The sequence below is a fragment of the Mus caroli genome, unplaced genomic scaffold (genome assembly GCF_978045245.1).
Source record: "Mus caroli unplaced genomic scaffold, Mus_caroli_1 scaffold_8, whole genome shotgun sequence".
In the NCBI taxonomy this organism is placed as follows: domain Eukaryota; kingdom Metazoa; phylum Chordata; class Mammalia; order Rodentia; family Muridae; genus Mus; species Mus caroli.
In genome coordinates, this window is record NW_028227263.1 from 132,412,390 (window position 1) to 132,426,902 (window position 14,513).

Below are 14,513 nucleotides of genomic sequence, written 5' to 3' on the forward strand. Positions count from 1 at the left end.
AGAGAACACAAATGCCAGCCATGGCTACTATACCCAGGCAAAATCTCAATTACCATAGATGGAGAAACCAAAGTATTCCATGACAAAACCAAATTCACACATTATCTTAATTCACACATTAACTCAAACAAGTCAATGGCCTTTCTTTACATAAAGAATAAACAGGCTGAGAAAGAAATTAAGGAAATGACACCTTCTCAATAGTCACAAATAATATAAAATATCTTGGCGTGACTCTAACTAAGGAAGTGAAAGATCTGTATGATAAAAACTTCAAGTCTCTGAAGAAAGAAATTAAAGAAGGTCTCAGAAGATGGAAAGATCTCCCATGCTCATGGATTGGCTGGATCAACATTGTAAAAATGGCTATCTTGCCAAAAGCAATCTACAGATTCAATGCAATCCCCATCAAAATTCCAACTCAATTCTTCAATGAATTAGAAAGAGCAATCTGCAAATTCATCTGAAATAACAAAAAACCCAGGATAACAATACTCTTCTCAAGGATAAAAGTACTTCTGGTGGAATCACCATGCCTGACCTAAAGCTTTACTACAGACCAATTGTGATAAAAACTGCATGGTACTGGTATAGTGACAGACAAGTAGACCAATGGAATAGAACTGAAGACCCAGAAATGAACCTACACACCTATGGTCACTTGATCTTTGACAAGGGAGCTAATACTATCCAGTGGAAGAAAGAGAGCATTAACAACAAATGGGCTGGCACAACTGTTTGTTATCATGTAGAAGAATGCGAATCAATCCATTCCTATCTCATTGTATCAAGGTCAAATCTAAGTGGATCAAGGAACTTCACATAAAACCAGAGACACTGAAACTTATAGAGGAGAAGGTGGGGAAAAGCCTCGAAGATATGGGCACAGGGGAAAAATTCCTGAATAGATCAGCAATGGCTTGGGCTGTAAGACTGAGGATTGACAAATGGGACCTCATGAAACTGCAAAGCTTCTGCAAGGCAAAAGACACCATCAATAAGACAAAAAGGCCACTAACAGATTGGCAAAGGATCTTTACCTATCCTAAATCAGATAGGGGACTAATATCAAATATATATAAAGAACTCAACAGGGTGGACTCCAGAAAATCAAATAACCCCATTAAAAATGGGGCTCAGAGCTAAACAAAGAATTCTCACCTGAGGAATACCGAATGGCCGAGAAGCACCTGAAAAAATGTTCAACATCCTTAATAATCAGAGAAATGCAAATCAAAACAATCCTGAGATTCCATCTAACACCAGTCAGAATGACTAAGATCAAAAATTCAGGTGACAGCAGATGCTGGCGAGGATGTGGAGAAAGAGGAACACTCCTTCATTGTTGGTGGGATTGCAAGCTTGTACAACAACTGTGGAAATCAGTCTGGCGGTTCCTCAGAAAATTGGACATAGTACTACTGGAGGATCCCACAATACCTCTCCTGGGCATATATCCAGAAGATGTCCCAACCGGTAAGAAGGACACATGCTCCACTATGTTCATTGCAGCCTTATTTATAATAGCCAGAAGCTGGAAAGATCCCAGATGCCCCTCAACGGAGGAATGAATACAAAAAATGTGGTACATTTACACAATGGAGTACTACTCAGCTATTAAAAAGAATGAATTTATGAAATTCCTAGGCAAATGGTTGGACCTTGAGGGCATCGTCCTGAGTGAGGTAACACAATCACCAAAGAACTCAAATGATATGTACTCATTGATAAGTGGATATTAGCCCAGAAACTTAGTATGGTGAGATATAAGATAATATTTGCAAAACAAATGAAACTGAAGAAGAACGAAGACCAAAGTGTGTACACTTTGCCCCTTCTTAGAATTGGAAACAATCACCCTTGGAAGGAATACAGAGACAAAGTTTGGAGCTGAGACAAAAGGATGGACCATCTAGAGACTGCCATATCCAGGGATCCATCCCATAATTAGCCTCCAAACAATGACAGCATTGCATACACTATCAAGCGTTTGCTGCAAGGACCCTGATATAGCAGTCTCTTGTGAGACTAGGCTGGGGCCTAGCAAACACAGAAGTGGATGCTCACAGTCAGCTATTGGATGGATCACAAGGCCCCCAATGGAGGAGCTAGAGAAAGTATCCAAGGAGCTAAAGAGACCTGCAACCCTGTAGGTTCAACATTATGAACTAACCAGTACCCCGGAGCTCTTGTCTCTAGCTGCATATATATCAAAAGATGGCCTAGTAGGCCAGCACTGGAAAGAGATGCCCATTGGACAGGCAAACGTTATATGCCCCAGTACAGGGGAACGCCAGGGCCAAAAAAATGGGAATGTGTGGGTAGGGAATTGGGGGGGACGGTGTGGGGGACTTTTGGGATAGCATTCGAAATGTAATTGAGGAAAATATGTACTAAAAAAAAGTGATTGGGAGGCCTAGGTGGGCTGGGGCCTGTCTGTGGAAGGCTTGCTAGGGTTTGGAGTCTAAAGATTATAATAGGAAGTGTGAGGACAGTATTGCACAGACAAATGAGACACTGGAGCCAGTATTACATTGTGATATTTTGGGTTTAATTTTAAGGCTGATTAGATATTTCAGTGGGTAAAGGCTCTTGTTTCCAAGCATAAATTCAATTCCTGTGTCTCACATTGCAGCAGAACAGAGCATTCCTGTGGAGTTGTTCTCTGAAATCCCTGCTGAGTGTGAGATGTGTTTTCTCTCTTAAAACTGATCTGGATCAAGTATATATTATTACTTTAGTAAAGCTAGAATATTTTCTTGAGTCCTTAGAAATATTGCATGTGTTTTACCCCCTTATGATTACTGTGGATAGTTTTTCTTGAAGTAGCTCTGTAAACCTTCAGACACCATTTGGACAAGACACTGAACAGTCCCTGGACAGTCAACAATATTTCCCTTTCTTTCTCAGCTGCTCCATGTCCTCAAATGTACAGTCCCTGGACAGTCAACAATATTTCCCTTTCTTTCTCAGCTGCTCCATGCCCTCAAAAAGGTACACTTCAAGACTCTGGATGGAATCAAGATTATGTTTGATGCCAACGGAGATTTGGTGACAAAATTTGATATTTTCCAAGGGCAGAGGACTCCTGCAGGTGTATTCCACTTGGTCCACGTAGGCATGATAGACCCTCAAGCGTCTTCAGGGAACAAAATGATGGTTCAGTTGAAGGAGGATCTGCAAGTAAGTTCCCTGAATGCAGAGAAAACTGTTGTCCTAGTGTTTCAAAGTCTCTGGGAAATTTCAAGTCCAGGGTTCCTCATGTCTACTTATGCATGAAGTGGATGTGGGCCATTCAGTTATAACTGACCATGCTCTTTACCTTACAAGAGACCTTTCTTTGAATGATACTTTATTGACCAGCAAAAATGAATGTATCAGAGCTGGGGCTGTAATAATGGCTCACTGGCTAAAGTGTTTGCTGTGCAAGCAAGCACAAGGCCCAGACTTTGGATCTCCAATAAGTTTGTACATGCTAACTGGCAATGTGTTCTACTTGTAATTTTGTTTTTGAAGGTGACATGAATTGGATGCTCATAGCAAGTTAGCTGGTGAGACTTGCCATACAAGTTTTCTCATGGTTTTACTTTGAGTATCAATGTGCAGAGTGGAAATGCAATGGAGGATGATTCCCCAACAGTAACCTTGGGACACCACATGCAGTAGTACATACATGCGTGTGATTCTACATAGATGTATAAGCAAAATACACATATTTATATCATAGACACTTGTATAAAATGAGGAGAAGATATACTAGACTCACAAAATAGAACCAGAATGTGTACTTCTTGGTATTTTGAGAGTATTTTCATTGTCTGTATTCTGGAATTGCTCTGTGAAGAGGAAGGCTGTGACCCACTAAGCCAAACACTTTCGCATGGGCTATCTGGGAAGTGGTCTCAGCAGACACCCTCAGGTTACTTGTTGTGATAGATTTCCCATCCATGACAAATACCAGAGAATCTGTGAAGTCAGGAAAGGTTTTTTTATTGACTCATGGTATGAGAGATCCAAGGCCAGATGGATCATTGCTTTGGGTATGTGTGGCTGAGGCAATATGTCTTGGCAGCAGGTGTGTTTGGTGGAAGAGGTTTCCCAATTCATGGGACCAGTGAGTTGGAGGTTGTAGTATAGATAGATTTGATAGGTAAACACATTATATCTTACAAGTGCATAGCCCCATTGATACATTCCTCAATTAATTCCCATGTCCTCCTTCCACCATCTACAATAGTTCATTAAATTAAGAGTCCATCAAGGAATTGATTAGGTCAGATGCATCAGTATTCAATGGTTCTTCAAAAAACCCATTATCTTGTAACCAGTGATTCAATACACAAGACTTTTGGAAACATATGAGGTTCAAATGCTGATGTTTATTAACAAAATTATCAGCTGCTTTGATGTAGACCTGTCTATGTGTGTAATCTGATGCATCAAAATAACTCAGCTTTCTGTCCTGTGCCTATTATAAGCCATCTAGGAAAGGCTATGGCAAGCAGGTGTATTTTTTTTGGAGATGGCACAAAATTGCATATCTGTGATGGGTGTGCTCTGAGATACAGGTCCTTAGAGACTTCATCCTAGGTTTGCTTCTGGCTGCTGATATGCCTTTCCTGTCACTATTATATAGCCTAATGATTCCTGTGTATCAACCCACTCTATTTGGCAGATCTCCTGCAGAATCAAAATGAATCTGTGTTTTTTAGTAGTAATGCTGTATAGATGAATTGATGATTGCATAATTCCAGGTAATGGTTTTATTGCATTCCTAAACTGATACAAGTAATCTCAAGGCCCCTATATAATAACAGCTGCAAATAGTTTCATGTGTCACAGGATAATTGTACTAGGAAAAGAATGCAGGTTTTGAACAAATGTACAGTCAAAGAGACAACTGTTTTTAGATTAGGAACAAGGCCACTAACTGGTAACTAAAGGTCATAAACTTGGTAAGGGCAATTTATTATAGGTGCAAGGGCAAAAAATAAATGATTGACTAGTCATTCTATACAATGCTTCAAAAAAGTAAGACACAAGGTAGATGATTTGTTTCTTGACAAAACAGTGCTAACTTATGACATAAAAATTATTGCTTTAAAGTTATAATGAACTTATGGAGCTAGTAACAGATAATGAATGTTTAGGTACTAGTCTTAATTGAAAGACATGTAAACAATTCTGCTGTAACTCCTTAAATCTTATAGATCTATGACATGAACTGTTGACTTAAACTTACTATGAACTTATGGAATGGAAAAAAAGCTTAGAAAATCATGTTATCAATTATCTTGACAAAGTATAAAAACTAAGAACTATTAAAAGTGACAGTGCATCTTTCTTTATCTTCATCTAGTATGTGTGTCTCTGTATTTGCCTGAAAATCTCCTCTCCTCTCTCCTCTCCTCTCCTCTCCTCTCCTCTCCTCTCCTCTCCTCTCCTCTCCTCCTCTCCTCTCCTCTCCTCTCCTCTCCTCTCCTCTCCTCTCCTCTCCTCTCCTCTCCTCTCCTCTCCTCTCCTCTCCTCTCCTCTCCTCTCCTCTCCTCTCCTCTCCTCTCCTCTCCTCCCCTCCCCTCCCCTCCCCTCCCCTCCCCTCCCCTCCCCTCCCCTCCCCTCCTCCCCTCTCCTCCCCTCCCCTCCCCTCCCCTCCCCTTCTCTTTCCTTCCCTTTCTCTTCCTTTCCTCTTTGGCTCACAAAGAGTTAAGGAACTCTTAAGCCTCTTGCCTGGCCACTGAGAAGCCTGGGTCAAAGAGAAAAGAACTTAAGTAACCAAGCTTTTTCTTTACCCCTGCTTCTGTCAGCAGGAGTTAATTGCCAGAAGCCAACTGCTTTTGGTCACAGAATAGCAAAGGGTTAAAGAGTTAGATTCCAAGAAGTCATCAGCTTCTGGCCCTGATTTCCATTGCTACCCTTGCTGCATTTCCCGGATAACTCTGTGATGCTGTGCTGGACCTCAGCATATGCCAGTGGATAGAGTCCCCTCCTCTGCAACTTTGTCTAACTTAGGTCTGGTGGCATCACCTGTCTGTGGTGGTCTTAAGGTTTCCACAGGAGAATGAGGTTCCCATTCTTGGATTTGTCAAGTATAAAGGACACATGGTCAATGTTCAGAGGATTGTTTTGAAGTACTTTTCAATGGGGTTGACCTGGTTGGGATTTCCTTGGCTTTCTGTTGTGGCAGATACCTCAGCATCCCACATTTCTAACTTGATGATCCTTGCCTGGAAGTAGAGCTGGGCCAAGAGAAACCGAGTCAGTCCTTGTAAGTCCCATGAAAAGAGTGTACTCTGAAAGTTTGTGTGTGTGTGTGTGTTTTAACGGAGTCATTATCCACAATTTTAGTCTTTTTGAAGCTCAAGAACACTTTGAGTTTATGAGAAAACCACAGGATAGTCAAATTGTAAATCTCAACATCTTTACAGGGGAGGGAGCTGGGGAAGAGGAAGAAAGGCAACCATGTCCTCTGAGTTAGGCACAGAGGCCTTCAAGCAGCCACAAGGCACCAGGGAGCATCATAATAAGAAATAGAATGTTGAGAGTATCAAAGGAAGCATGCTCAGGCTATGGATTGTATCTAAAAGAAGAAAAGAGATAAATAGAAGGAAATAGTGGGAAAATGATGGTTTTGTAACTGAGACAAGCAGGCTGACTTGACAGAAGGGAATGGCAGTGTTTCTGTAATGTCTGACAATATTATAGTTTTCATTGTTTATTTTGCATATATGGATACTTTGCCTGCACAAATATTTGTGTATTATGTATACATTTGGTGCTTGCAGAAGTCAGAAGAGAGAATTGGATCCTCTGGAACTGGAGTTATGCTGTGAGGTGCTCTGTGGGTGCTGGGGATTGAACACTGCTTCTGTCAGTGAGCAGCACACACTCCTGACAGCTGAGTCATCTCTATAGCCCTTTACCATCAATTGTTAACATATGAGCTACAGAGAGATTGGAAGCCAACCCTCACACAGTTTCTTATAGGTCTGAAGCTATAGCTAGGGAAACTATATGTAGCCCATCCTCTATTACACACAATGGTAGCTGTACAGTTTGGCATCACTTGGGCAGAAATATTTTCTGAAAGGCCTCTCATATAGTGGGCTGAGAGGAAACTTTTCTGTTCTGCTTCTCAGTGTGAGTTCAGGCATCTTTATCTCTGGAGAATCACTGGTGACACTATGCTCCTTGTTACTAGGTGCCCACCTCCATCTGCAGTGAAAGCTGCCTTCCAGGGTTCAGCCAGGTACCCCGACTGGGAGTCCCCCACTGCTGTTTTGATTGCAGGCCATGCCCTGAGGGACAGTTTGCAGACCAAAGAGGTAAGGGCTTATGGAACTGGAATCTGAGAGATTCACAGGGCACTGTGAGCTTACTGTATTTCTCCAATGTCTTAATAACTATTCTACTGTTGTAAAGAGACACCATGACCTAGGCAGTTTCTAAAAGAAACTTATTGAAATGGGGCTTACTTAGAGTTTCACAGGCTGATTCCATGGCTATAATTGCAGGACATGTGGCAGGAGGTAATCAGGCATGATGTTACACCAGTGTCTGAGAACTTAAGTTCTGATTCACAGGCAGCATGCAGTTGTTAATGTGGAGAGTGGACCTGATGTTGGATTTTGAACTCTCAGAGGCCATATCTTGTGACACACCTCCTCCAATAAGGCGACAGCTACCAATCCATCTCTAACTGTCCACCCTGTAGGAACCAAACATTCAAATATATGAGCCTATGGGGGCCATTCTCATTTATACCATCTCTCCTATCTACTGAGGTGTGCCAGTCTTTGCTTTCCTGTGGACTTAGGTAGGAACACCATTCAGAATGCTTCCCGGGTTGGAGAGATGGCTCATCCATTAAAGGCTAGGCTCACAACGAAAAAATAAGAGAATGCTTCCCTTATAATTATTCCTTGGAAAGTGCTTTATTGAGAAAGACAAATGAATGATCCATAATTGCACAACCTCATGGATTATCTATTGGAAACTGTTATAAAAGTAAGTGATTTTCTATTCCAGCCCTTCATTTGAATAACAATATGGAGGCTTTTATATGTATTAAAAGCTTCAGTCACTATACCTAGGTAGATTCTGAGCTATCCTAACCAGAAATTTCTGAACTGGCCTACTTCCCAACCCAATGTCCTATTACCTGCCATCTTGGTCTTGCCATGGCAATTCCTTCTTCATTTGTGTCTTGATGGGAGATGTTGGGGATGGTTTTGTGCACTGTGCCTTCAGGTGCTGATTGCTACATCCAGAGATCTGGTTGTAGTCTAGGCACTGACATTGACAATCATCTCCTTCTCAGTGATGTGTAAAAATTCTATTCCATCACCTCTGAGTCAGCTTATAGCTGTGCAGAAAGGAGTAGGGAAGGTCTTGTGATCCTAGTCAAGGGTTGGCAGTCAAAAGGATAGTGTAAGAAAGGAAGAATAGGTGAAGGACTAGGAAGATTCTCCATGGGCAGATTTTTAGAGGAGTAGCATTGAGGACATACATGGAATAGAGCGATCCACTGCAATACTCAGATTGCAGGTAATGCCAAATGAGTGGGAGTAGGCAGCCATACACAGATGAATATCTGCCTAGCACAATCCTTGATGTCTGTTAATAAGTTTATTAGGTCTCTGTGTTACTTATTTGGGAATTAAAATGGGCTAAAGCAGGCATAGAAACATCTTGTTGGCTGCAGAAGGTGAGAAGAAAAGCTCCCAGAACTACATTTACCAAATAGTGTACACACTCTGGATCCTGATCAAGAAACATGGCATAATCAACAAAGGAATACACATGGCTCCAGCTGCATACGTTGCAGAGGATGGCCTTGTCATACATCAATGGGAGGAGAGGTCTTTGGTCCTATGAAGGCTCTATAGATGCCCCAGTGTAAGGAAACTGAGGGTGGGAGGCAGAAGTGGGTGGGTGGGTGGAGAACACCCTCATAGAAGCAGGGGGAGAGAGAATGGGATAGGGTGTTTTCTGAAGAAGGAACTGGGAAAGGGAATAAGATTTGAAATGTAAATAAAGAAAACATCCAATTAAAACAAAAAAAGGTTGCTGCCTCTCCTTTGGGATAATCTACCAAATATTACCAAGAAAATGTAGGACAATGGCACCCACAAGAACAGAGAACTATACTCCTCAGAAATCTCTCTCTATATAGACCTCAGGTTCTGAGCCAGAAAGATAGTAGAGCAGTGTAAGTAAATGCTTATGCAGCCAAGAGTAAACAGGGCAAAAGACCTAGGGAAGAACAGCCTGGAGTTTATTGGTAGGTCGATTTTACAGAATTTAAGCCGGGAAAATATGGTTACAAATACCTTCTAGTGTTTGTAGATGTTTTTCCTGGATGGGTTCAGACATTCCCCACCAAGCAGGAAACAGCTACCATGGTAGCTAAGAAGATATTAGAAGAAAAATTTCCAGAGATTCAGAGTGCCCAAGGTAATTGAATCAGACAATGGTCCTGCTTTTGTCTCTTAAGGTAAGTCAGGGATTGGCAGAGATATTGGGGACTAATTAGAAGCCCCATTGTGCGTACTATCCCCAGAGCCCAGGGCGGTATAGAAAATAAACCTCTACAAGAGTGCTTGACTAACTTGACCTTGGAGACTGGTTCAGACTGGTTGGTGCCCCTCCTCTTGGCCCTGAACACCCCCTACCATTTTAACTTGACCCCTTTTGAGATACTGCATGGGACACCCACTCCCTTGACCTTCCCCCTGACTTCCACTGACACTGATGAATTTCACTTGCTTTTTAAACCTCATGGTGGATATCGTGTTGTGACTTCCTTTCTCTGTATTAGTGGGGTTCATCCTAGAGGTTGAATTGGCACAGGCCACCATAATCTGGGTTGGTTTTTGACAGAACTTACTACTTTACATGCTGAAAGCTGGAAATATAAGGTCAAGGTGCCATTAGGATTAATTTTTGCTGAAGATTTTGTCTCTGTGTGTATATGTGCATGCATGCATCTGTCTATCTGCCTGTCCTCTTTTCAGTTTGTTGTTTGGCTTTTGGATAAGTTTTTACAATGCAGCCTGGGCTGGCATTGAACAACTCACCTTTTTGACCAAACTGACTATGAACTGAAAGATAATTACTTTTCTCTGCGTCTCAAGTGCTGAGATGAAATCATTTGCAGTCACACCTTTCTCCCACTCCCACTTCTCATTAGATTAGCAGTCCTATTGGAAATAGGATCTTCCTAGTGATGACATTTAACCTTTATTACATCTCTCCAGTTAACTTAATGAGAAATACAGCTTGGTTTTAAGATACTGATGGAGTTTAACAAATGAGTATTGGGTGTATGATTCAGTCTAAAACATTTGTTAATATCTTGTAGCATTGGAGAAAAAAATGAACCACTAAGAAGTTCACATAATTGAAATGTATAGTTGCTACTCAATGTGTTCAACTCAGTGATCTCTAGGTTCAGTGAGAGATCCTTTCTCAACAACTAGAATGGAAAGGGTTTGAAGAGCAATGGCACAGCAGTTAGGAGTGCTTACATGGCTCACAACCATGTGCAACTCCAGTTTCAGGGGGATGTAATGCCATTTTCTGACTTACACACTTATCAGGCATTCACATGATGTCTTTCCATAGATAAAACACTCAACTAGTAAAATAAATACTTCTTAAAAAATGAAGTTGTTGAGATGGGTTTGAGTTTGAGTTTAGCTTTGACACCCTGAAATCAGCTCCTGAGATCCACATGGTAGATCTTACTAATAAGTTTTATTAGTAAGATAAGGTGTGGGAAGAGACTAAGGAACAATATCCAATGATAATCTTTGATTTCTACATGCATGTGCTTCCAGTCACATACATATGCACACACAAACACTGACACACACAAACACATATAAGTTAGGTATAGTAGTGCAATTTTATATCAAAACATTTAAGGCGACTAGGAAGGAGGCTTAGGAATTCAATGTAATCTGCTACTCAACTTGTTCAAAGCCAGATTGTGTTACAGTACACACTTTTAAGACAGATACAAAACCCCCACATAAGACAGATATAGAATATTAATTTTTCTTCATACCTCTAACACATTTCCATCCCTGGTCACCAAGAATAATGCATAAATATACTAGTTGATGGAGAGGCTGCAAGAGAAGTTAAGCTCTGGATAACTTCCTTCAGAGCTAGTGTAGTTCCTATAGTGTTACAGAAATGGTGTCTATGTGTCTCCCACAGACATGAAGAGATGTCTTCTGTGCCCCAAGGAGCAGTACTCGAGCCACACCAGAGACCATTGCCTGCCCAGGACAGAGATCTTCTTGGCCTTTGAGGAACCACTGGGATTCATATTGGCTTTGGTAGCACTCTTGCTGGCTGGTCTGGCTGTCCTAGTTCTTGGAGTGTTCCTGAAACACCGGGATACACCTGTGGTCAGGGCCAACAACAGAACTCTCAGCTACTTCCTCCTGATCTCTCTTTCCCTGTGTGCCCTGTGTGCTTTGCTCTTCCTTGGGAGACCCACTGTCACCACCTGCCTCCTCCGTCAGACCACCTTTGCTGTGGTATTCACAGTGGCTGTCTCCTCTGTTCTGGCCAAAACTCTCACAGTGGTCCTGGCCTTCAGAGTCACCATTCCAGGGAGCAGGATCCAGGTATTCTTGAGCCCTAGTGCTTCGACCTCAGTGGTCCTCATTGCTTCCTTAATACAGGTTGTTCTTTGTGGGGTGTGGTTGGCCACCTCTCCACCATTCCCAGACAAGGATATGATCTCAGAGCCCCAGCACATTGTCATCCAGTGCCATGATGGTTCTGGTGCCACCTTCTTCTCTGTGTTAGGCTACTTGGGTTTCCTGGCAGGGGGTACCTTCTCTGTGGCTTTTCTAGCCAGAGGCCTTCCAGATGTCTTCAATGAGACCAAGTTCCTCACCTTCAGCATGCTGCTCTTCTGCAGTGTCTGGACAGCCTTCCTTCCCCTGTATTACAGTGCCCGGGGAAAGTCCACTGTGGCTGTAGAGATCTTTTCCATCCTGGCCTCCACTGCTGGGCTTCTGGGTGGCATCTTCATTCCCAAGTGCTACATCATCTTACTGAAACCTGAGAAGAACACTCCTGCCTGGCTAAAGCAAGGGTACTGTGCACAGCAGGAAAAACAGGGGGAGCTGCTCCAGAGAAGGTATAAATTCTCAGGGGAGTCACCAGAACCAAATATATGATTTTGGCTCACTCTTTCTTTGTGGATCAAAAGGTATTAAGACAGATCAATATTCAAGGGAGATACTTAAGACGAAATCCTATTGACTGATTGGTTTATAGTGATACATAGATGGTCACTGATTTTTTTTCTCCATAACTATTTGTTAAAAGAGCTGTTTGAATAGGGGAACTTAGAAGATGGCTTAATGGATAAAAGTGCTTGCCAGTAAGCATGACAACTTGAGTGTGATACCCAGGACCCACATGGTGGATGTAGTGAAGTGACATCACTAATTTGTTCTTTGACCTCTGCTTGATAACCACAGAACACCTGTTGCATGCATATATACAGTGCAACGGTGGGAAAAGTGTCATGAGGTGATGATGATATTGTCAAGGGTTGCTGAGTGTGTGCGAAATTGAAAGGGAGATTGTTTATGTGTCTTTTTTGCTTTTAGAGGAGCCCGACTGGGAATTCAACCTTTCATTATACTTGCTTTACAGATTTACTATCTGATCGAGCAATCTCACTCTTAGATATATGCCCAAGAATTATAAATCATATCTGTAAAGACTGTAAATGAATCTTCAGAGAAGCATTATTTATATACTAAAAATTGAAAGGATCTAAATGTTTATCAGTTGATGAATGTTTGGTATCGCTTACTCAATAACTAGGAAGTTTTTTTTTTTGTAAATAAAAATAAACATAAGACGTAGTATACTGTTTAATATATAGTTAAGTATTCAGAATTTTATAGTGAGTTAAGGAAGCCAATCAAAATAATATATTTTAATATTCCATTTAATGAAATATTCTGGAGAAGGAGAACCACAGTGATACCGATTAGACTAGTGGTTTCTTGAGTTCTCTGGAGGGTAGATTGGTGGGGAGTGAGGTCTAAAGGGTACAGTATTTCTTTCTGGGGTGATGAAGTTCTAAATGTGACTGTGGGAATTGAGAGATGGCTCAGTGTTTCAGAGTACTTGCTACTCCTCCAGAGGACACCAGTTTTGTGGCAAGGACACATGTCGGGAAGCTCACATCCACCTGTAATTCCTGCTCCAGGGATCCAACAGCTCTGGCCTTTGTGTTCATATGCACTTCTGTGCTCATGTTGCCAACCACACTTAATCAAAAAATAAAATATATGTAATAATGGTTGTAAGACAACACCAATATAAATAAGACCAGTAAATTTTCATTTCTTTTTACTTATTTATTTGCAACTTTCCATGATATCCAGACTGGCTTCAAACTTGCAGTAACGCTTCTGCCTTAGCCTCCCTCCAGAGTACTGATATTTTAGGTTTGCTCCCACATCTGGAAAATTTCATAATGTAAATGAATGAATTGTACACCATGTAATTTATGTCCCAATAATGGTAATATTAAAAGCATTCTCAATCAATTACAGAGTTTGAACTTTCATTGTATTTTGATTTGTATGAAAGGTCATCTCTGATTTCTCTAATACCTTTAACATGAAGGGGTGTTGCATTATATCAAAGGCTTTTTCATTATATAATGGGATAATCACATGACTTTTTTCTTTTTTTTTTTAATATCACATTGTTACAGATTAATTTTATTTTATTTTATTTTATTTTATTTTTAATATTTTTATTACATATTTTCCTCAATTACATTTCCAATACTATCCCAAAAGTCCCCCATAGCGCCCCCCACTTCCCTACCCACCCATTCCCATTCTTTTGGCCCTGGCATTCCCCTATATTGGGGCATATAAAGTTTGCAAGTCCAATGGGCCTCTCTTTCCATTGATGGCCGACTAGGCCATCTTTCGATACATATGCAGCTAGAGACAAGAGCTCCAGGGTTCTGTTTAGTACATCATGTTGTTCCAACAATAGGGTTGCAGATCCCTTTAGCTCCTTGGGTACTTTCTCTAGCTTCTCCATTGGGAGCCCTGTGATACATCCAATAGCTGACTGTGAACATCCACTCCTGTGTTTGCTAGGCCCCGGCATCGTCTCACAAGAGACAGCTATATTTGGGTCCTTTCAGCAAAATCTTGCTAGTGTATGCAATGGTGTCAGCGTTTAGAAGCTGATTATGGGACGGATCCCTGGATACAGCAGTCTCTAAATGGTCCATCCTTTCATCACAGCTACGAACTTTGTCTCTGTAACTCCTTCCCTGGGTGTTTTGTTCCCAATTCTAAGAAGGTGCACAGTGTCCACACTTTGGTCTTCATTCTTCTTGAGTTTCATGCGTTTATCAAATTGTATCTTATATCTTGGGTATCCTAAGTTTTGGGCTAATATCCACTTATCAATGAATACATATTGTGTGAGTTCTTTTGTGATTG

The 14,513-nt window shown here is 41.3% G+C and overlaps 1 protein-coding gene across 3 annotated transcripts in view; it reads left to right on the forward strand.

The window, feature by feature from the left end:
- The window catches only part of LOC147003565 (vomeronasal type-2 receptor 26-like), a 28,875-nt gene extending 15,385 nt beyond the window's left edge, over positions 1-13,490 (forward strand). For all 3 annotated transcript variants that reach the window (XM_085842241.1, XM_085842242.1, XM_085842243.1), the window contains 3 exons: positions 2,974-3,183; positions 7,199-7,322; positions 11,224-13,490. In XM_085842241.1, the coding sequence (XP_085698367.1) occupies positions 2,974-3,183; positions 7,199-7,322; positions 11,224-12,200 (1,311 nt within the window). In that variant the 3' untranslated portion in view covers positions 12,201-13,490. The remainder of the gene's footprint in view (positions 1-2,973; positions 3,184-7,198; positions 7,323-11,223) is intronic.
- The last annotated feature ends 1,023 nt before the right edge of the window (positions 13,491-14,513 follow it).